The 22,940-nt window shown below is 43.1% G+C and overlaps 1 protein-coding gene across 2 annotated transcripts in view; it reads right to left on the reverse strand.

The window, feature by feature from the left end:
- The window catches only part of ZFYVE1 (zinc finger FYVE-type containing 1), a 41,269-nt gene extending 22,500 nt beyond the window's left edge, over positions 1-18,769 (reverse strand). For both annotated transcript variants that reach the window (XM_037503648.2, XM_037503649.2), the window contains exons 1-2: positions 18,539-18,769; positions 16,351-17,260 (exon numbers count right to left, since the gene is read on the reverse strand). In XM_037503648.2, coding sequence (XP_037359545.1) covers positions 16,351-16,833 — 483 coding nt within the window. In that variant the 5' untranslated portion in view covers positions 16,834-17,260; positions 18,539-18,769. The remainder of the gene's footprint in view (positions 1-16,350; positions 17,261-18,538) is intronic.
- Between the last annotated feature and the right edge of the window lie 4,171 nt (positions 18,770-22,940).

Raw genomic sequence — 22,940 nt, forward strand, 5'->3', positions numbered from 1 at the left:
GAATTCTCTCACCCTCCCGTGCTTCTGACTATACCCAGTGCTTGTATAAATAAATAAATAAATCTTTAAAAAAAAAAAAACATTGCTCATAATAGATGAAAGGTAGAAAAAACTCACAAGTCTATCAGCTGATGAATGGATAAATAAAATGTGGTATATCCATACAATGGAACACAATTCAACCTTAAAAAGGAATGAGATACTGACTGATAGATGTTACAACATTATGCTAAGAAAAAAGAAGCTAGACGTGCTACATATTCAATGATTCCATTTACATAAGCTGTCCACAACAGGCAAATTCATGGAGACAGAAAGCATATTAGTGGTTGCCAGAGACTGGGTAAAGGCGGGACTAGGAAGTGATAGCTAATGGGTAGGCACATAGTTCCCATTAAGGCACCTATTTCCAATTTTAAGGAAAACATTTTGGCATTAGATAGTGGTCAAATTTGCACAACTTCATGAATATATTAATAACATTGAATTGCATGCCTTAAAAGGGTGAAATTTACAGTATATGAATTATAACTCAATAAAACTATTATTTCAAAAAACCTTACTAGTAAAGCTACATGTATCCTTAACTCCTCTGTTTACAAGTTAAAAAAAACATTGAAGTCCTCATAAAAAGTTAGGCCAGGAAGCAAGATACCTGGTGCCAGTGAGATCCCAGAACGGAACTCCAGAAAGGTGCCCAGGGTCCCAACTCTCAGCATACAGAACCATAGGATAAAAGCTCCTAATCCAAAAAAGTAAAGCTCTACTCCAGATAAAGGAGTGATAAACCTTTACACCAAGTATCCCCTAGCCCTAAGAGAAAAAACACCCTCCTAATCTCAAGAGTCTGTTGGTTTGATAAAGAGCGTTAGAGACACGGGTACAGACCACGGAGTGTGATAAGATAAGTCCTCAATTCCCATAACCTCATAAAGATGGTAAACCACTCATTGCTCTATTACTAATATCACATTGTTATATCAAGTCTTAATGTTCATGCTGATACTAATAATTTGCCGGATGCCTACTGCAGTGCCCTTCACCATACCCATGAGAGCACGACTGTGTCTATCTTGTGTTTACCTTCTCGGGACTTGAGACACAACCTGGCATACAGGAAGACTTCAATATCTAGCAAATGAACAAATGAACACACAATACCAGGTATCTTGCTAGGTATCGTAATCACTCTATGTCTCTCCCTTAGGGCTTAATACACAGCAGCATTCAGTGAGCCTGGTGACAGAGTCACAGATCTCCCAGAAAACTGAGAGGAACAAGAAGTTACATAGAACAGCCATTTTTAATCAATGTCACTCAGCCAGCCTGGTTCCAAGCTGCTGCATTGACCAGCATGTTAAACAAAACAAAAACTCCACAAAACTCTACCATCAAGGGCCTCCCTGGTGGCACAAGGGGTTAAGATGCAGCCTATGAAGCTAACCACAGCCTCTGCAGCACAAGTTCGATCCCCAGCCGGCCATGGAGCAACCCACATGGCGCAGCAGACCTCTCCTGACTCGCCCACTGCTCCCCTCAGCAGTATATTTCAATCAATCTGCCTGTTCTGTTCCCTACCCAGTCTCTAGTGTATTCTCTCACACACACACCCCGCCCCACACCTCTGGCCTGTACCTCAGCTCTTGTATGCATAAAAATAAAATAAATCTTAAAAAAAAAACAACTCTACCATCAAGAATCAGATATGCCGGGTCTCCCCTGGTGGTGCAGCAGTTGAGCGCTGGGTTGCAAGGCTGCCCGCAGCCTCTGCAGCACCAGTTCAATCCCCGGCCACCAGCAAGGGTCCCACAAAAAAAAAAAAAAAAAAGAGTCAGATATGCCCAGGGAGACCAGCGATAGGAGCCATCTACCTCCTCATACAGTCCTGGGGAAATACTAGGCCTAGGGATTGTCTCACCAGGAAACCTACTCCATCATGAATCTGTCAGCCCATAAAACAACTGCTATCTAGAACAGTTAAGGGCAGGCACCTGAAAAGGGGCATTTGGGAGGAAAATTTAATACTTTCTGTCAGATTTGGGGATATTGTCTGGCCTTTGCTGTCACAGGGTATATTAAACACACACGCACACATGTAAGCATCTGAGTGCAAAGAATTCTGGGAGGAGAAGCTCAAAACCCTAAGCTAGTTTTTCTACTCATGAGCCCTGAAGAATCATTTAACATGTACCAACTCATTTTTTTTTAAGATTCATTTTTTATTTATTTGTGCATACAAGAACTGCGGTTCAGGCCAAAGGTACAGGGAGGTGAGAGGACACACCACAGAGAGAGTAGGGAGCAGAAAAGGCACAGCCACTGAAATACACTGCTGAGGGGAGCAGCAGACAAGACAGGAGAGTCTGCTGTGCCATGTGGGTTAACTCCCTGGCCAGGGATGGAACTCGTGCTGCAGTAGTTAGTGATAACCCCTTGAGTTACGAGGGAGGTCCCACGAACTGCATTTTTTACATGTAAAACAAAGATATAACTATCTTCACCAACCCTTTCTGGGTAATAGTTGCTAATCAAATAATTAAACAAATGAGAAAATGCCTGGACAATAACATGTTTCATTATTCCTTCTGCCTTTCACATTGGTTTCCTGCCTATCATACTACTCAATTCATCCTACATGTGTGGGCATTTCCCCCTGAACCAGAAAACCTAGGTGGCAGCAGTTTTGATTTTCAGTCAGAGGAGGAAAAGGTAAAGAAAGAGAAGATAAGAAGATTCCCTTTGGAAAAAATAAAATAAACAAAAGATTCCCTTTGATGAGAGAAGGAAGACACCAGGAGGGCAAGAGGCGCCTGCTCTACTCGCTCTGCCTATTTGCAATCAATGATCCCACTTTGCTCCATTTCTGGTGGGAAACAAACTCCCCAACTCCCGTCCTGCCAACTGGCCACCCCACCCAACTCTACAAAGTGTATGAAATGGTCCTCAGTTCTTTTACAACAGCAGAAGCACGAATGACACTAAAGCCACCCTTCCCCAACTGTGGCCTGCCATCCTCCTGAGCTCTTAAGCCATTCTTAGACCTCAGCAGGTTTGGAAAGCCTGCCTGACTTTGCACTGTGGGACATTAGAAAAGTTACCTAACTGTCAAAGTCTCAGGGAAGTGAGACAATAACAGATTCTATAGTTCTGGCTGTAGAATGAGATAGTGTATATAAAGGGCATAGCATGAAGCCTGGGCACACAGTAGGCATGGCAGTAGCAGCTGGGCACACCTGCCTGATCCTCAGAAGTTGCTCATTTGGGGATAAAATTTTTCATGAAAATGAAAGAGCTCGTAGCTTGCGTCCGTTAATTCCTTTCCTCTCCTGTTAATGAAAACAACACATTATTATACTCCTGGCTTTATAGCTAACTCTTCAGTAAAGTGACCCTCTACTATCTATAAGCTTTAAGAAACCAGACAGTACCCCCTCCATCCTCTCTCTCTTTCCCCCACAAAGCTTTTCATTTTCCAAGTCAAGTTTATAAAATATCAGATAATAGGGTCTCCCCTGGTGGCGCAGCGGTTGAGCGCTGGGCTGTGAGGCTGCCCGCAGCCTCTGCAGCGCCGGTTCATTCCCCGGCTGCCGGAGAGGGTCCCACCAAAAAAAAAAAAAAATCAGATAACAGTGCTCAATAATGTCCATTGTTTCCATCAAGAACTCAAGGTAGGGCCTCCCTGGTGGCGCAGCCGTTGAGCGCTGGGTTGCGAAGCTGCCCACAACCTGGTTCGATTCCCGGCTGCTCCCCGGCCACCGGAGGAGGGTCCCACATGGTGTGCAGACCTCTCCTGCCGCCCGCTGCTCCCCTCAGCAGTGTATTTCTTCGTCAGTCTACCTGTTCTGCTCCCCGCTCTGGCTCTGGTGAATTCTCTCACCTTCCCGCGCTTCTGACTGTACCCAGTGCTTGTATAAATAAAAATAAATAAATCTTAAAAAAAAAAAAAAAGAACTCAAGGCAATTCAAGGCAATGTACAGTGCCTAGCAGTCAGGTTCTGACCCAAGCAGGCAACAGAAATTGGTGACAGTTTCCATCAAGAAATTCCTTCTTAACTTTCTGAGAACCATTCCAGAAAGAATAATCATATGGGCTTGGTTCTGAATAGGCCTGGGAAGGGAAAAGAAGAAATGGGGAAGCAACTGAAACAAAGAAATTTGGAATGAGAAAGTTAAAGAGAGCACAGTTGGGGGACATCAGAAAAGGCTAGAAATTAAACCCTGAAGACATCAGAAAAGGCTCCAAAGGAAACTAGCTCAGCATTCAGGTCCTTTCAGTTCTAGTCTTTCAGGAGGAAAAGCATCTAACTTCTACCAACCACAATCATAGAATCCGATAAATTTTTTTTTTTTTTAAAGGACTGAAGTTTTTTTTGTTTGTTTGTTTTTGTTTTTTATTTGTTTGTATTTATACAAGCACTGGGTACAGTCAGAAGCGCGGGAGGGTGAGAGAATTCACCAGAGCCAGAGCGGGGAGCAGAGCAGGCAGAAGGACCGAAGTACACTGCTGAGGGGAGCAGCGGGTGGCAGGAGAGGTCTGCACGCCATGTGGGACCCTCCTCCGGTGGCCGGGGAGCAGCCGGGGATCGAACCGGCGCTGCAGAGGCTGCGGGCAGCTTGGCAACCCAGTGCTCAACCGCTGCGCCACCGGGGAGGCCCAGAATCCGATATATTTTTATAAAGATGCTCCCTACAGTTGAGGGCAAAAATTAGCTTCAAAGTATTGTAAAGAACTAAAGGAAGCTTGGTTGCTCCTAACTACAACCTATTGTTTATAAGAAATCACACCTCTGAGCCAACCAAGATTATTTTTGCCTCTACATTCAGATTCTAAAGCTAGCCCAAGTTAACAGTTATTCTCAAGTTAAGTTCTTATTCATTGGTTTTACCTGTTGGTATCTGGTTTATTTGGCTTTTATTCCACTTCTGGATGAGATCAAAGAGACAGAACCCAAAGAAACCAACAAAATTCTTATTTTTATCAGAACTGGGGCAACTATCCCAAAAGTCAACTAGAACTCTCCTACTCCATTTAATCAACAGACATGTATCAAGACATGTGTTTGGCACTGGCCTAACTAGGACAGCATAGAATTTCTGTTTTCCTTCTGGAGGAGAAAAAGTAGGAAAAGGTAAGGAAGTCTTCCTTCAAAACTCCAGAGCCACTTCATCATGTTAAAAAGAACTCCATGGCCTAATTTTCAGAGAAGATTTTAGTTAAACTATGTCAAACAAATCACTATTTTTAAATCCAGATGATAAGAGGTTCCATTCCAGTAGGAAATCCCTACTGCCAGAAAGTTCTTGTTTAAACTTGTTTTCCCAACTCAGCAAATTCAGAAAATTTCATTTCATTCTATGCTAAAAGGAGTGTATATCTTTGTGTTTATCCGTGTGTGTCAATAGTTTCATATAAAAACACAAGTGTTTCTCAAGCAAATGTTTTCTTAAGACCACTGAAGTCACGAGATCGACTTCACAAACACATTGAGCACATTTGGTAAGGGCAAAGATCACTTTCTTCCACTCCAGTGTCCCCAAAGAGTTCCATTACTTGAGAGGTCAGGAATTCTCCTCCAGTGTCTTTTAACTACCAGTGGTGCTTCTGACAGATGGCCTCACAGGCACTGCCTGCAGTTCCTCTCCCACTCTAGCAGAAAAGAGAATGTTTCCATGCAGAGATGAGCCACAAAATGAATTCTTTAAAGAGTCATTTTTAGTTCTCTGATCTATTTCTTTGGCCTCACCCAACTCACCCTCTTTAGCTTTCCATTTATATCTGAATAAAAAGCTCTCCAAAGCAAAGCTGAATTTTGAGGACAGACTGGAAACACCAAGTCTTCCTCAAAACCCACATAAACTCTAACGGATTCTTCCAAGGCACTTTCAGATGGGAGATGCAGCCCCCCTGAGAGGTGGCATGGTATTTGGCAGGGTTCGGCACTGGCAGAGCTCTGAGATTTAACAATAAAAGCACCAAGCTAGACAGAAGACAAAAGAACTAGGGTTCAGTCCACTTCTACCTGGATCACATCATGGGCACACTCATTAGCACACTACAAGTATCATGTAACTACCTACTATGTGCCAATATATATTATACAAAATGTCCACCGATAGGTCCTCCCTGGTGGCGCAAGGGGTTAAGACACAATCTATGAAGCTGTCTGCAGCTGCTGCAGCATGAGTTAGAGCCCCGTGCAAGGAGCTTCCCACATGGCACAGCAGACCTCTCCTGACTCTCCCACTGCTCCCCTCAGCAGCGTACTTCCATCAATCTGCCTGTTCTTTTCTCCACTCTGTCTCTGGTGAATCCTCTCACCCCCCCCCCCACACCTCTAGCCTGTACCCCAGTTCTTGTATGCATAAATAAACCTTTTAAAAAGTCCACCGATACTTGTGTATAGATGAACAAACTGTGGTCTATCTATCTATACAATGGCACATTACTAGTAATAAGAAGGAAGGGAGACAGGCAACAACATGGATGACTCTCAAAAACATTATGATAAGAAGCCAATGTATAGCAGTACTATGTGATTCTACTGATATGAAACTCTAGGAAAGTCAAATCTACACTGATAGAGACCAGATCAGTAACTTCTGGGTAGTGACTCTCTAGGGGTACATGGGAGCCTTTCTAAGCGATGGAACTGTTCTGTGCTTTGAAATCGGTTGTGGTTACATAAATGTACATACATTAGTCAAACTCATAGATCTGTACACTTAAAATGTTTTTGTAACATTATGTATAAGCTGTACCACAATAGAGTTGATTTTTTAAAATGTGTGTTATGTCAACTGATAAGTGGTGTGAAGAAAAATCCAGAAAGGGGACTAGGACTACAATGTGCAATTTAAAGGTTGTTTGTTTAAATATAGTGTTCAAGGAGGCTGCACTTGAGAGTCATTCTTTTTTCTTTTCAAATGTAGGAAACTCAACTTTCTGTGGTAATGAAAGGAAGATAAATGTCATGAATCCAAAACAGACATAAACCTATAATAATTTATATTTAGTTCTGGAAAAAAACTTTTCCCCCGGCAGTGGCAATGGCAGTGGCAGTGGCAGAGCTTCTTAATTCATTAAAAGGGGAAGGGGTAGGGAGGAAGGGAGGAGAGAAGAAGAAAAAAAGGAGGCAAGAGAGAGAGAAGGAAAGAGGGAGGGGAAGAGAGAAGGGAGGATGAAAGAAAGGAAGCAGAATGACTGCCTGCCAGATAACCCAGGTCTAAATAAAAATTGACTAAGACATGAAAAAAAAAAAAGTGCACCCCGTTTACAATAGCTAAGCTTTGGAAACAACCCAAATGCCCAAAAATAGATGACTGGATCAAGAAGATGTGGCACATATACACCATGGAATATTACTCAGCATTCAAAAAAGATAAACACATGCCATTTACAGCCACATGGATGGTGCTGGAAGGGATCATGCTCAGCAAAATAAGCCAGAAAGAAAGAAAAATACCGGATGGTCTCACTCATAGCAGGAATCTAGAAAACTTAAATAAGGGACCAGGAAAATGAATAACTATAAGAAAGCGAAAATCAAAATCAACAAACAACTGGATGAACCAGAGACACTCTATGGGAGGGGGGGTGGCGGGGAGGGGAGGGATTGGGGTCAAAATAAGGGGGTTGCAATTGTATGGGGAATATAAAAATAAAATTTATTATAAAAAAAAAAAAAGAGCACCCTGTGGCCTTCTGACCATAAACTAAAGCCATGGTCAGCAGGACCAGAGAAGGGTGCACAAAAATATTATGAGAGGGCCTCCCTGGTGGTGCAATGGGTTAAGCACTGCACTATGAAGCAATCCACAGCCTCTGCAGCATGAGTTCGATCGCCGGCTGCCCAGGGAGTAACCCACATGGTGAGGCAGACCTCTCCTATCTCGCCCGCTGATCCCCTCAGCAGTGTATTTCAGTCAGTCTGCCTGTTCTGTTCCCCAGTCTGTCTCTGGTGGATCCTCTCACCCCCGGCATCTCTGGCCTGTACCCCAGCTCTTGTATGCATAAATAAATAAATCTTTTGGGCCTCCCCGGTGGCGCAGAGGTTGAGCGCTGGGTTGCGAAGCTGCCCGCAGCCTCTGCGGCACCGGTTCGATCCCTGGATGCTCCCCGGCCACCGGAGGAGGGTCCCACATGGCGCGCAGACTTCTCCTGCCGCCCGCTGCTCCCCTCAGCAGTGTACTTCGGTCCTTCTGCCTGCTCTGCTCCCTGCTCTGGCTCTGGTGAATTCTCTCACCCTCCTGCACTCCTGACTGTACCCAGTGCATGTATAAACAAACAAACAAACAAACAAATAAATAAAACATGCCTCCTATAAAAAAATAAAAAATAAAAATAAATAAATAAATCTTTTAAAAAAAAATTATGGGAGGCTCAAACATCCTCCACTCAAAGAAAAGCACAAAAGAAAGCTGAGCTTGGCTGAGAATGACAACCTCTGCCTTCCCTCCACAGACTCACTTAACCTCTGAATTTTTATTTTAAAACATTTTTCAGAGTCTACTCAAACTGATAAGGCATATAACTGACACTCAATAAATGTGATTGCTGTTGAACGATACTTGTAAAATGAACTGTGCTCTTTGAAAGAAAAGGTTATGATTATGGAAATCAGTTTAGCCATGGAGATGACAGTCACCAAGCAGAAAGGACTGGGCTTGCAAGTACAGGGATTTCTAGAATACTTTATGATTGCAGGATTGCTCAGGATTATGTTATCTCCTAACTGGACCCTGCATGTCTGTGACTATATGCCAGAACTAGGCTCTGTTAGTTCTTTTTAAGCATTCTAACATCTAGAATCAAAATCCGTGGGAAAGACAATGATCCAGTTTTAAGTAAAAGCAAATCAGGAAGGGAAAAAAAATTTTTTTTCAGGAGCTTCTAGAAAGCAGAATCATTGTCCAGTGAAGTCAAGCCAGAGGTCAGATGCCTACATATTGCTGGTATACATAGCTCTCTGCCCAAGAACTCCAGTCACCACCAAGCTAACCACACAAACCAGTCAAACAGAGCCTCTTAATTGCTGGCCAAAAGCCACTGAAAGAGGTGCAAAATGAACAAAACATCCTCCAGGAAGCATCCACCCTTTCCTGCCTCAAGAAGTCTCTCTGTCTCCCTTCCCACAGGTCTTTTCCATCCTTCTTGCCTGAAACTTTCTATATTCTTTGTTTTCTTCCCCTTCTTCATGGTCTCACCCATTAGCTTTCCTCTGGTTTCACCATAATTGATCAAATGTGCTCAATACATTTAGCAATTATAACCTCAGATCGAAATGATCACACAGACACTCCTTCCAAAGCAGCTTCCAGAAAAGTCGAGCCAGACATCAGATGTTCCTTGTGCTACACTATCTCTGGGATAAAGTCAAGGGTTATACAGCCAGGAGATGTACCTACATGGAAAACAGGGCCTCCCTGGTGGCACAAGGGATTAAGTCTCACTACTATCAAGCTATCATCAGCCTGAGTTCAATCCTCGGCCAGGGAGCTAATCCACATAGCACAGCAGACTCTCCTGTCTTGCCACTGCTCCCCTCAGCGTGTATTTCAATAGATCCGCTTGTTCTGCTCCCCACTCTGTCTCTGGTGAATTCTCTCATCCCCCACACACACACCTCTGGCCTACACCCCAATTCTTGTATGCATAAATAAAATATAAATCTTTAAAAATAAATGAATAAATAAAAAAGAAAACAGATAAGGTGAACTTAGTGAGAAATCTCTGTTTTATTACCTCTGGCTCAAAAAGTCAAATGTTTGCCAAATTCCAGAAAAAAATATAATCACACAAACTGGAGGTAACCTGAAGTAGTTAAAGATAGGTTCCCTGAAAAGCTGACTCATGATGGTTTTGATGGCATAAGGGTCAAATTTTAAACAGCCCTGTACTAAACAAAATAGCCTGCCAGGTTAAATGCCAGCCGCCTGGTATAACTGAATGAGTCCAGGGCTGAGAAAGCTCAGAAGAGTAAGAGCAGAAACTAAAGGCATGTAATATAGTTTCTTTCATCTTTCTGCTTATCTGAGTCATCCTCTACCCTGCATTTATCAGTAATTCCATACAAAGCCCAGCCTGCCTCCACCCGCCACCCTCCCCTCAACTACCACAAAAGGGGCTTTTTACTTGGGTTTCTTTTAGCAAAGGGCATCAGTGGGGGAGGGACCTCTGTTACTCACCCAATTATTGCATATTATTTTGACAGACAGCTCTTAAGCAGAGCTATAAGGGGGAGGTTGTTATATTTTTATATGACACTTTAGAATCAACAATAAATTTAATCATGACCAGAACTTGCCAAAGAGCTGAGCAGTCACAGCACAAAATTAGTGCCTACGATATAACTATTTGACCATTTGAAGTGGAAAAGGGGGAAGTTTTCACAATTTAGAAGATTCTGATTCCCCTGCCTCATGGCCTATTGACTAGAATTAAGTACCGAGGGGTTTCCACCAGCGTGTCTGAAACAGAGGACCTGGAAAGAGCAAGTCCTAGCAAGGTACCCTAGACCAGGCAGTGGGAGGCAGGGCCAAGGTGGACCAGTTGGAGAATCGGACACAGAAGGAAAACAGAAATGGGGCAGACCAGCACAGCCAGCTTGTGGTCAAGGATTCCCATACAGTACGAAAACACCTTCTGCTATTTTCCATTCCTGAATCCCACTAGAATAATGTCTCTTTTAGCCAATTTGGAAAAAGAAAAAAAAAAAAAAAAAAAAGCCAAGTCCCAGTATTTTGAGTCATACTATTCTGGGACTGTAAACAAACAAAGCAGCCAAGCAACATGATGGGTCTTCTTAAAGGAACGGTCTCAGTGAGGTGAAGTAACTTCACTGAAGGCAGAGCAGGGAAGATCCCCTTGGCCTCCACTGCAAAGGGCATAAAGGCTGCCCATTTCTTTTTTTTTTTTTTTTTTTTTTTTTTTAAAGATTTTTATTGATTGATACATACAAGCACTGGGTATAGTCAGAAGCGCAGGAGGGTGAGAGAATTCACCAGAGCCAGAGCGGGGAGCAGAGCAGGCAGAAGGACCCAGGTACACTGCTGAGGGGAGCAGTGGGCGGCAGGAGAGGTCTGCGCACCATGTGGGACCCTCCTCTGGTGGCCGGGGAGCAGCTGGGGATTGAACCGGCGCCGCAGAGGCTGCGGGCAGCTTTGCAACCCAGCGCTCAACCTCTGCGCCACCAGGGAGGCCCAAGGCTGCCCATTTCTGAATCAAAGAGGGCCCGCCTCAGAGGACAGTTTCCTAGCTTCTCACTTAACCACTCCTAGGTCACTGGGCCACCTTATAATCCTGCACTTCAGCTTGGGGGTTGACTTAACTCCTAGATTCTTTTGATTTGAAAAGTTCCCGGGTTCACCCACCTTCCCAATCTGGGGTCAGTCAGCAAGGTGAAACTTTCTTACAAGTTTGCTGCTGTATTCTCTTGGATGGGGGCAGTCACATATTTTGCAGAAAAGTGAAAAAGAAGAGAAGAGGTGGTGGGGAGAGAGAAAAACTTGTATGGGGTTTAAATATATTGAAGAAAAAATGTCATAATTTCTTCACTTTTTCTCCCTGACAAGTAAATATTCAGATGATAAGACTAGAAGATGCCTGAACAATTCACAAGACCCAATAGATCAGAAATACTACTCTCTTCCTCCACTGAGAATGCTAAGTTGTTAGAACTTAATTCTCCTAACCTTTGAGTTATTTGCTAACAGTGTGTCTTTAACTTCAAAAGATTACAGATCACTTGTCAGTGGAGATCATTCATTAAGTCCTTTGCTCTTCCAAGTACAGTTCCACTAAGGCCTAGTAAAATCAATGAATACAATGCAGAAAGTCTAACCCTTTCAGTAGAGACATTACAAAATATGCCAGAAGAGAATACTGACTTCAGCTAGATTACCTCTGAGGAGCAAACAGAACTGAGAGAGGAAAAACTGGCATAAATGTTTTGTCCCTAATAGGTTTTCTACTTCACTGAAATCCAGATTTCCTATTAGACAAAACTTCATCTGGCAGAGCAGTTTCCCAATCTCAGCACTACCAACTTTCTGTATCATATCATTCTTCCTGTGGGGGACTTCACTATGCATTGTGAAGATATTTTGCAGCCCTCTGGCTTCTTAGCCAGTAGCACATCCTCCCCACCCCCATTGTAGCAGTGCTTGGATAATACCAAGGGAGACTAATTTAACTCCCTTTATTGTAGGAATTCTAGTTTTACCTATTTGAGTTAATAAAATAGGCAGGTGTTATCTGCACAAAGCAAATGCCAAGCTGTCACCACTAAATTCTCTCATTCCTCACCCCTGCACCCAACATATCAATATATTAGCATTCTGGTTTCACATCTAAACTTCATCCCAAATTCACCAATATCTTTCCATCCTTTCACGTTAATAACAAATGTAAGTCACCTCTTACTTCATCTTCTGTAAGAGTCCTAAGTAGTCCCCCTGCTCTCCCTCTTGACCATGCCTCCAATCACCACAATCTCTTAAAAACTTCCGTAAAATCATGTGACTTTCTGCATAAAGCAGGTTGACACTTTCCATTAAATTTAATATTCACATTTATTTCTATGGCCATGTGATCAGCACCTATTTACCTCTCTGCCTCTTTCCTTTACCTCTCTCCACCAGCTTACTCCCAGCCACAGTTTATCTCAAACATGCAATCTCACTTTCTTTTTGCTCCTATTACCCTGTACCTGGAAGTCTATTTCCCCAAGTAGTATTAGTGATCACGTCTTTGTGTAAAAGTCACATCTACAGGGCCTCCCCTGGTGGCGCAGCGGATGAGCTCTGGGTTGCGAGGCTGCCCGCAGCCTCTGCAGCACCAGTTCGATCCCCGGCCTCCGGCGAGGGTCCCACCAAAAAAAAAAAAAAAAAGTCACATCTACAATAAAACCCTCCCTGACTATTCTACAGAGTGGCTTCTAAGTCATTTATCCTCAGTATTACTTACTGCATCTGAACCATCTCTTTACCTGGCTTATATGTGTGACCTCTGCTTTTCCCACTTGAATGGTAAATGTTATCACAGTATGGACATCAAGTCTTGTTCACCACGTACCACTGGATGTAAAAATGCCTGGCACGTAGTACACGCTCAATAAATGTGCTCAATTAATAAGCGTTTTTGACTAGCAGGCCAAATGTGTCCTTTTAAGAGTCACAAATGAGTTCTTCCTTTTGAAACCAAAAGTCAGCCTCCTCTCAAGTTTACCACTAGGGTACATACTCAAATGACAAGGTGATGAAAAAAAAATTTCACTTCTGAAAGGGAGTTTTTGCCCTTTTAGGTTTTCCAAAAGAAACTGAGTAAGAATCAAATTATAAGCAACGTATCAGTATATGATGACGGCCTAGAAGGTCATAAGAATTTGAGAAATCACCACAATATTTCCAAACTGCTAAAATAATCCCCTCGTACTACATTGAAAATGATGAAAAGCCACAAATACCTAGAACCATGAACAGAGGAAAAAAATATATACCTGGGCCTAACGCAGAATCTCTACTATGAGGAAAGAGCCCTTCAATGGCAATACTTCATTTTGTTCCACATGATCCTCACAGCAGCCATAAGAATTGGTGAAGTGATGCTACTGACCATAATGAAGCTTAACTACAAAGTTTTTTTTTAAAGATTTATTTTATTTGTGCCTACCAGAGTTGGGGTATAGGTATAGGCCACAGGTGCAGAGGGTGAGAGTATTGACCAGAAACAGAGTGGAGAGCAGAACAGGTGGATCTACTGAAATACACTGCTGAGGGGAGCAGCAGGCGAGACAGGAGAGGTCTGTTATGCCAAGTGGGTTAGCTCCCTGGTTAGGGATGGAACTCATGCTGCAGTTGCTGCTGATAGCTTCATAGCCCTGAGATTTAACTCGACCAGGGAGGCCCAATTAGAAAGTTTAAATGGGACCTCCCTGGTAGCACAGGGGTTAAGTCTTAATAAGTCTATCATGCTATTGCCAGCCACTGCAGCATGAATTCGATCCCTGGCCAGGGAGCTGACCTACCTGGCACCGCAGACCTCTCCTGTCTCGCCTGCTGCTCCCCTCAGCAGTATATTTCAGTTAATCCACCTCTTCTGCACCCCACTCTGTCTCTAGTAAATCCTCTCATCCTCTGCACCTCTGGCCTACACCCCCACTCTTGTACGCATAAATAAATCTTAAAAAAAAAAAAAAGACCCGATTTATTTCATTAGTCCCAACCCAAACACTGTTTGCAATTATTCAACTGTTATCCTGGAAAGTGGTCACTGTTTATGAAGAGAGGAAAAACAGGAGGAGTCTTTACAAACAACTCAATTATACATGTATTACCCAAGAAACAAAAAGATAGACAAATGTATCTTAGTTGGATGTGTCCTCTTTATTACACTTAGTTATATTTTCTTAACTCTATAATAAGGAAAAATAAACATCCTTCTCCCCTCAAAAATTTTTTTAGTACCAACACAATATTCATGAGGGTTACTGCTTCATCCCAATCTTTCTCTCCTTTTATGAATGACAACAATCCAAAGTATGACTTTCCAAAGGCTGACATTAAAGAAAATTGTTGGCAAAGCCAGTAAGAATTATCCAAAACCAAGTGTTCCATTTATAAACTCTTTAGTCCTCACTGTCACCCAATTAGAGCATAATCCGTAATGAAGACATTATTTCTAACAAGGGAGGCAGAATGAGATCTGGGTCACTCTTCCTCTTGGTCAATAAAGAAAGGTCTGTGCTAGCAAAGTGTTTAGCTGACAATGGGAGTACACTGGAATCATGTAATTCATTTCCATAAGCTTATCCAAGCAGGTAAAAGGCAGAGATGAAAGACATTAAGTGGGTAATTGGGAAGTTTTTCAGACAGTAACTTAACACAGATACTCCTCCAATCTGGAACTTGAGGAGTCATCACTGCTAAAAGTACTGAATCACAAATAGTCCAAAATGCCCACAAAACCAACAGACTGGTAGTGGACCCTATGGGCAGGGTCCTGTGATAGGTCCTTGCCATTAGTAATCTCTTTGAATCCTCTCCACTACTAGGAAGGGCAAGTGAAACTGAGGCACTGGGTTTAAATCACTTGTAATGTAGTGTTCAAGTCAGGATGTGAATTAAAGTAACCTTCAATGGAAAATGTAGACATCATACTACCTTTGCTAGAAAGTAAAAACATTACATTACCCCTTTCCCAACAATCCCTGTCACACACTACCGTCTCCCCAACTTAATCTGACCACACACTACCCTCTCCCCAACACAGAATCAAGTCACATATTCTCTGGTCTTTCTTTCTTTTTTTTAAGATTTATTTATTTATGCATACAAGAACTGGGGTACAGGCTAAAGGTGTGGGGGGCGGGGGGAGTGAGAGGATTCACCAGAGATAAGAGGCAGATTGACTGAAATACACCGCTGAGGGGAGCAGCGGGAGAGTCCCAGGAGAGGTCTGCTGCGCCATGGGGGTAGCTGCCTGGCCGGGACCGAACTCATGCTGCAGTGGCCGCGAACAGCCTCACGGGTTGCGTCTCAACCCCTTGCGCCACCAGGGTGGCCCTTCTCTGGTCTTTCTTAATTCCAGATGCCCTCACTGGCTTTTACTGATGGGAAGCCTATCCATGAAAATAAGAAATCAACTGGAAAAATACTATCTTAACCAAAAGCCACTTTTTAAAGACTTACCTCTGTAAATGGAGATAGCAGGTTTATGGCCTAATAATTCGCACACCCAAAGGACCCACTGTATTTTCCTGCACAAGCACAGCCCCTCATCACTCACATTTATTCACACCTTGCCAAAGTGCTCATTCAGAAAACTTCTCTAAACTAGTTCTTCCAAATAATAATCCTAATAAGAACAGCCACCATATACTGAACATTTATTATGCAACAAGCTCTACAAACACTATGTTATTACATCTTCACAACAACTCAATGAAGTAGACACATTTATTCACACCTTGCCAAAGAGCTCATTCAGAAAACTGCTCTAAACTAGTTCTTCCAAATAATAATCCTAATAAGAACAGCCACCATATACTAAGCATTTATTATGCAACAAGCTCTACAAATACTATGTTATTTCATCTTCACAACAACTCAATGAAGTAGACACCGTTCCCAATTTACAGATGAGAAAACTAAGGCTCAGAGAAGGAAAGTATCAATAGTTCAACCCAAGGGCATGCAGCTGGTAAGTAACTAAATGGCTCCATACAACCTAAACTTTCAGCAGTCTTGCTGATAAAGATGTGAGCTCCTCTCCTGGACTTTCCTTTTAAGAGCTACATTCCAAGACAGATCTGCTCCACGACCATATTAATCCCAAGCAACCCAAGGGCTTACCTGAATTTCTTCATTTTCATCTACTAGAAGGAAACTGACAACCTTCTCAGTCATCTTCTTCCTCTTGGTCTCCTCATCCATCTCCTCTTCTCCAAGTAATTCCTGGGCTTTAGTGACATGATACACAGTAACAGGGTGTCTCCTCTTGTTACCCCCAGAATGAGTCCGCTTCTGGCACTCCAGGCACAAGTTGATTTTACAGGTCTGGCACCTCACGGCTGCCCTCTGCCTTACACCCGGTGAATGCCCATTGGGGCCTTTGCAGGGATCACAATATGGAATGTGGCCAGGTTTGAGTCTTATCCGCTCATGGTTTCTCAGACGCTCCTGCCTATGGAGCTCCTCCTCACAGCGGAGACACTGCAGACTGCAACACTCATCACACTCAAAGACAGCTTCATCATTCCCGCTGCAAGCGTAACTTTCCTGGCACATCAGCCCTGGATTCAGGCTCTTCTCTGCTGGGGAAGTCTGGGAACTCATATTCAGATTGGTAAGAAAATCACCTACCCAATAAATGGTCACTGAACTTTGCCCAAGAGTGAAGACAAAGTCTGAAGACTACACAGAACTTCCACGAGGTGCTGAAGACCTTATTTAAAAAAAAAAAAAACCCTCAGTGTCCTATTAGAATTCACACACTCACCAATGTTTGTGTTTCTAGTGTTCTGCCTCCAAGACACCTGTATCAGCAGCAATGTTGACCCGATTCGACGCTTTCACCCTCCATAAAGTGCAGGCAAATATGTGGTCAAATTTTACTTGAAAGGGTGTTTTATGGCTATCTGAGGTCTGATGGATTCATTGAGATGGGGCTCATCTGTTGGGATTCAGCCACAACGTTTGATAAGGAAGAATGGTCAGGAGCTTTCAATATAATCCAGTCTCAATTGAATATTTCAGGGGAAACCTAGAATAAGGAAGAAAAGGATTTCACTCACCTAAAAACAGAAGTGCACCTTAAAAAAATAATATTTTGATTAAATATAAGACCAAAACTCCTGAAACAAGTCTCCTTCTTGATTACAAAACAATGGCTCATTCTAATACTAGAAATTTCTTCTCAAAAATCATAGCTAACTCTCCCCCATTTGAAAACAAACACTACCTCTAGGCCCAAGGCATTTAAGAGACTTTACTGCTTTATTCTCTAGATTGAAATTTTCTGTTCATTCAGTTATTAAATTTAGAATCAAAATCACTGAGCAAATAGTCCTTGGAAAAGCAATCCTAAAACGTTAAAAAATAATAATAATAATAATAGCAAACCAAGCCCCTTAAAGTCCTGAGCAGATCTTTTCACCCTTGCAAGTGGATTGTTTCAACTCTAGACAGATGCCTATTAAATAAACCTGGAAACAAGAGTCACCATTATATGTTTAAAAACAATCACTATACTTCCTTTTGTCTCTTCTGTAATTGCAAAAAAAAAAAGGAGCAACAGGAGACAGAATTCCTCCACTATGGCTCACCGCTGAGCCAGGCCTGCAGTGAGTTAAAACAAATCATTCTTCTCACTGTCACTCAAATACTAACTTAAAAATAATTTCAAAAGAAAAAAGATAACCCGGGCAGGAAAGGGGGCTTTTTTTCACTTCTACAATGTATGTCTAACTCACCTTAGCCTTGACCCCCATTCTAGCGCCCTAACAAAATGTATTGCCCTCCTCTCAAGATACTTATCCTCTCCAGTAATCAGTCTATCAGTCTTATTTCTGGGTAAACAAGGAAGGCGAAGGCAAAGGGAGTGACTAGGAGACCTTATTTACACCCGAACTTCAGACATGCCCAACCAGCCCCCAAAACGGAAACAAAAATCAAATTGTGTCACTACCGAGAAAAATACAAAATCCACCCTCAAACACACCTCACCACCTGCCAGGCCAGACAAACAATCTGCCCACTTGGGCCCCCTCTCTCCAGCCGGGGATTCTTCACCCTCTCTTCCTCCCGGGCCACACCACCACCTCCGAGGGACAGAAGCAAGCCTCAGAACAAAGAAGGTCCCCCCAAATCCCCCCCACGCTGGGAGAGGCCGGAGACGAATCCATTGTTTATACCACCCCACCCCCACCGCAACCTCACCGGCCCCCCCTCCCTCCCGGGGGCAGTCGGCGCTCCAGGACTATCGCTCGCCCGCGCAGGGCCGTGCCCGTCCCTCCCCGCCCGCGGCGGCCGGGGACCCCACCAAGTGGCAGCTCGGCTGCGGCCAAGCCGCGTGGTGGAACAGTCGGGGAGCCGCTGGAGGCCGGGGGCTGTTCCTTAGGGCACCGGTGGATCCATCCTCATCTCCATCTCCGCCCCCCCTCCTCCGTTGCTTCGCCGGCTTCCTCCTTTCCTGTTGTCAGTTGGGATCAGCTGATCAGAGTGAACTTCTCCCAGCTCGGACTAACAGGAAGGCGTGCGAGGTGCAGCCCAGGGAGGGAGGAACCGAGTGGGTGGAGCCAGCCGCCCGCGAGGGTGGAGAAGGGGCGCGCGGCTTTCTGGGAAATGTAGTCCCTAGAGGTGCTTCCTCCTCTTGCCGCTTTCTGAAAACGAAGGTCCTGAATGACTACAACTCCCAGTAAAGAAGAGGCTGTTTTTGAGAGGAGGCAGTGGTCACACGCCGTCGAGCATTTCGGTACTTGGAGTTTTTGCATTTATTGTGGGGGGGTTTTTGTTTTTGTTTTTGTTTTTTTTTTGTTGTTGGGTTTCAACGCCTTGTTTTGGGTAGTGGCCGGAGATGGAATGACGCTAAATTAGAAAAGTGATGTGTAGTATAGAAAAGGCAAACAATTCTGTTTCAGTAACCCTTACTGCACGCCAACCCTTCAGAAATGCGTAAAAACAGGCAATCTCTGCTCCCTCAATTTCACCTTACGTAAACTCGGAAAAGATCAGAAAGAATTGGTACAAGAATGTAAGTACTCTTGGGGGAATTTTGTTTTCCAAGAGTGTTGTGGAACTATTAATTTCTATTATTTTTTCTGACCTTTCTTTGCATAGTTTGAGAACTTATGAATTTTAGATCACTTTTCAGTTGGAGAGAGTACATTTTCAGATAGCTCCTAGACTAAGTGTAGGCTAATGGTTAACACTGTTATCTGACTTCATGTTTGTTTAGTGCTTTCACTTTTTGTTGTTTGCTTCTTGAAATAAGCTGAAAAGAGCACTGATCTGCGATGCCAAAGACTGGGTGCTTTCTCTAGAAAGCTACTTGGATATGTCACTCAGCCTCTCCATGAAATGGGAGGGGGGGGGAACCTGCTATGTAATCCCTGAGGTCCCTGACTATTCTAACATCCTATGATTCTATCTTGATAATTGTTAACCCAGGAGACACAACTAAAGTGACTTGTCGAGGTCACACAGCAAATTATCGCACTGAAAGAACTATAGTCTTGGAGCTGCAATTGTCCCCACTGCAAGTAAGATTCTCTTTTACCATGTGATTCATGGTAATTAGACCATATAATTAGACCAAATCTACATAATAGTGAAGGAATCTTTCTAAGGGCATAATAAACTGTAAAAGGTGTTTTAGGAAAAGGACCCCCTTAGTGCTCTAGCTGCCAGGAGAGCAGGGTCAGCTGCATGTACTTGAAGTCTAAAACAGCTATGCACAATCTGATGCATGTGAATAAGCTCAACCTTTTTCACCCCCCACTGTTGATCAAGGAGTTTGATAAAGATTTAACACTGGGGGGCCTCCCCGGTGGCGCAGCGGTTGAGCGCTGGGTTGCGAAGCTGCGCGCGGCCTCTGCGGCGCCGGTTCGATCCCCGGCTGCTCCCCGGCCACCGGAGGAGGGTCCCACATGGCGCGCACCTCTCCTGCCGCCCGCTGCTCCCCCCAGCAGTGTCCTTCGGTCCTTCTGCCTGCTCTGCTCCCCGCTCTGGCCCTGGTGAATTCTCTCACCCTCCCGTGCTTCTGACTGTACCCAGTGCTTGTATAAACAAAAACAAACAAACAAACCAGCAAACAAATAAAGAAAGCATGCCTCTATAAAAAAAAAAAAAAAAAAAAGATTTAACACTGGGTAGCTAGCCTTTGTATCTCTACAATACATTTTTTTAGAAAGAGAGAAATTAAATCTTTTATTGCCTTGCATAGGTATCACCAACACATATTTAGGTGGGGACAGGTTAGAACTGAAGTCCCCTATCAAGAATAATCACATTCTTAATGTCAGTGACACACTGTAACCATTTATATGTGAAGCTGTCTGCAGCCTTTGCAGCGCGGGTTCGATTCCCGGTGGGCCAGGGAGCTAACCCACATGGCACAGCAAACCTCTCCTGTCTTGCCCGCTGCTCCCCTCAGCAGTGTATTTCAGTACATCTGCCTGTTCTGCTCCCCACTGTGTCTCTGGTGAATCCTCTTACCACCATCCCCACCGCACCTCTGACCTGTACCCCAGGTCTTGTATGCATAAATAAATATATTTTAAAATTTTGCTTCATACCCCTAATTATAAAATAAGGATATTAACATATCCTAGGAACAAAGTGGTGTTTTACCCCCCTTAAAACCAACAATGTATTCATGGACAACTATACAATTTTAAATTATATTTTAAGTGTTCATAGTAGAAAAGCAGGTCCCAAAGGGAGTCCTTCATGAACTCTTACCCAGACTTCTCCCAAAAGTGTAATCCTAAACAAGTCAATCTGGAATTTCCTAATCAACCCCAGTGAGGTATTGCATGATAAGGGAATAAGACCCTCCTGCCTTCCCTTGGATGGTTTTACCTAAAATAAACTTTTTTTTTCCTGCTTGTTAATAACCTTGGCCCACTCTCTTTCTATAAATATCATTCTTTTTGTGTGAATGCTTGCAGTATCTAGACAAGATAATAATGCCCAGTTGGCTTAATAGAGCCAATTAGATCTATAAAATTGTGAATTTTGCTTTTTACCAACAGTTATAATAACCCCTAAAGTTGAATAAAATAATTGCCTTTGAGGATTATAACCGATGAGAAAGGGCCTTCATTTAAATATATTTGCACTCTTAAAATTTTTTAGTGTGTACCTATAATTTCTCAATTGTTCTGGAAAAAGTTAGTTTACTTTTATTTCTCTTAACAGATAATTGAAATTGTCCAATCTGTTTCTGTAATCAGTTGGTTTTGCCCATTCTTTGTGTGCTTTGTAAAAAATTGTGAATTGCATTTTCCTTGGAAAAGTATTTGTAGGAATGCTTTGAGATCAAGGATAAATGTTCATTCCTGTAGAGAGGATTTGTTTTCAATTATGCAAGGAGGAACCACTTTATTTTTTTAAAGATTTATTTATTTATGTATACAAGAGCTGGGGTGTAGGCCAGAGATGCAGGGCTAGGGATGAGAGATGATTCACCAGAGACTGAGTGGGGAACAGAACAGGCAGATTTACTGAAATACACTGCTGAGGGGAGCAGTGGGCGAGACAGGAGAGTCTGCTAAGGGAGTGAATGTGACTGAGGTACAGGGCAGGCTTCTGGGCATTGGCCGCATTTGACTCAATCTAGGAGCTATTTGCACCAATCTTTACCTGATAATTTTGCTTTAAACCATGTATATGTCTTTTAGATTCTTCCATTTGTATTCTATAACACACCATGAAAAATAAATCTAAAATTTTAAATTAGGACAAACGAAGGAAAAGTAAAAAGTGACATAAAAGTGATTCTTCAAAATGAACAAATCAAGCCCTGGACTTAATAAGATCATTTCCTAAGTTATTCAGTGCAGGCTTGTTAAGGTCTTAATATTATTTAACCGTAACAAAAGATACAAAACAAGCAGAAAACAGGTTTCCTCACTTGTCTCCTTCAATTTCCCATCTTACTTTTCCTTAATTGGAGTCCTCAGTAGAAACAGACACACACATATAAGTGGTCTTTAACTACTAAAATGCTCCTAAATTGGTGGCACAGGAATTAAAGTCTCAGCGCTATCAAGCTTTCACCAGCCACTGGCAGCATGAGTTTGATCCCTAGCCACGGCGCTGACCTACAAGACACAGCAGACCTCTCCTGTTTTGCCCACTGCTCCGCTCAGCAGTATATTTCAGTAGATCTGCCTATTCTGCCCCCCACTCTGTCTGGTGAATCCTCTCACCCTTTGCACCTCTGGCCTACACTCCAGTTCTTGTATGCACAAATAAAATAAACCTTTAAAAATAATAATAATAAGGGCCTCCCCAGTGGCACAGCACGTTGAGCGCAGCGCTGTGAAGCTGCCTGCAGCCTCTGCAGCACAGGTTCGATTCCCAGCCAGCCAGGGAGATACCCACATGGCGCAGCAGACCTCTCCTGTCTCACCCGCTGCTCCCTTCAGAATGCTTTCGGTCCGTCTGCCTGTTCTGTTCCCTGCTCTGTCTCTAGTGAATCCTCTCACCCTCCCATGCCTCTGGCCTGTACCCCAGCTCTTGTATAAATAAAATAAATCTTTAAAATGATAATAATAATAATAAAATGCTCCTAAATTCATGTGGCTACATCCAAATATCCAGTGCAGACTAAGCTAAGCCAGTTTCCCAAAAGGTACTAAGAAATGGTATGCATTTTCTTGATAAACTGCCAGAGTCCATGATCTAACCTTCAGTTTTGCAGGGACAGAAATTTGATT

Source organism: Talpa occidentalis, unplaced genomic scaffold (genome assembly GCF_014898055.3).
Source record: "Talpa occidentalis isolate TD23 unplaced genomic scaffold, MPIMG_talOcc4v2.1 talOcc4.11, whole genome shotgun sequence".
NCBI classification, from domain to species: domain Eukaryota; kingdom Metazoa; phylum Chordata; class Mammalia; order Eulipotyphla; family Talpidae; genus Talpa; species Talpa occidentalis.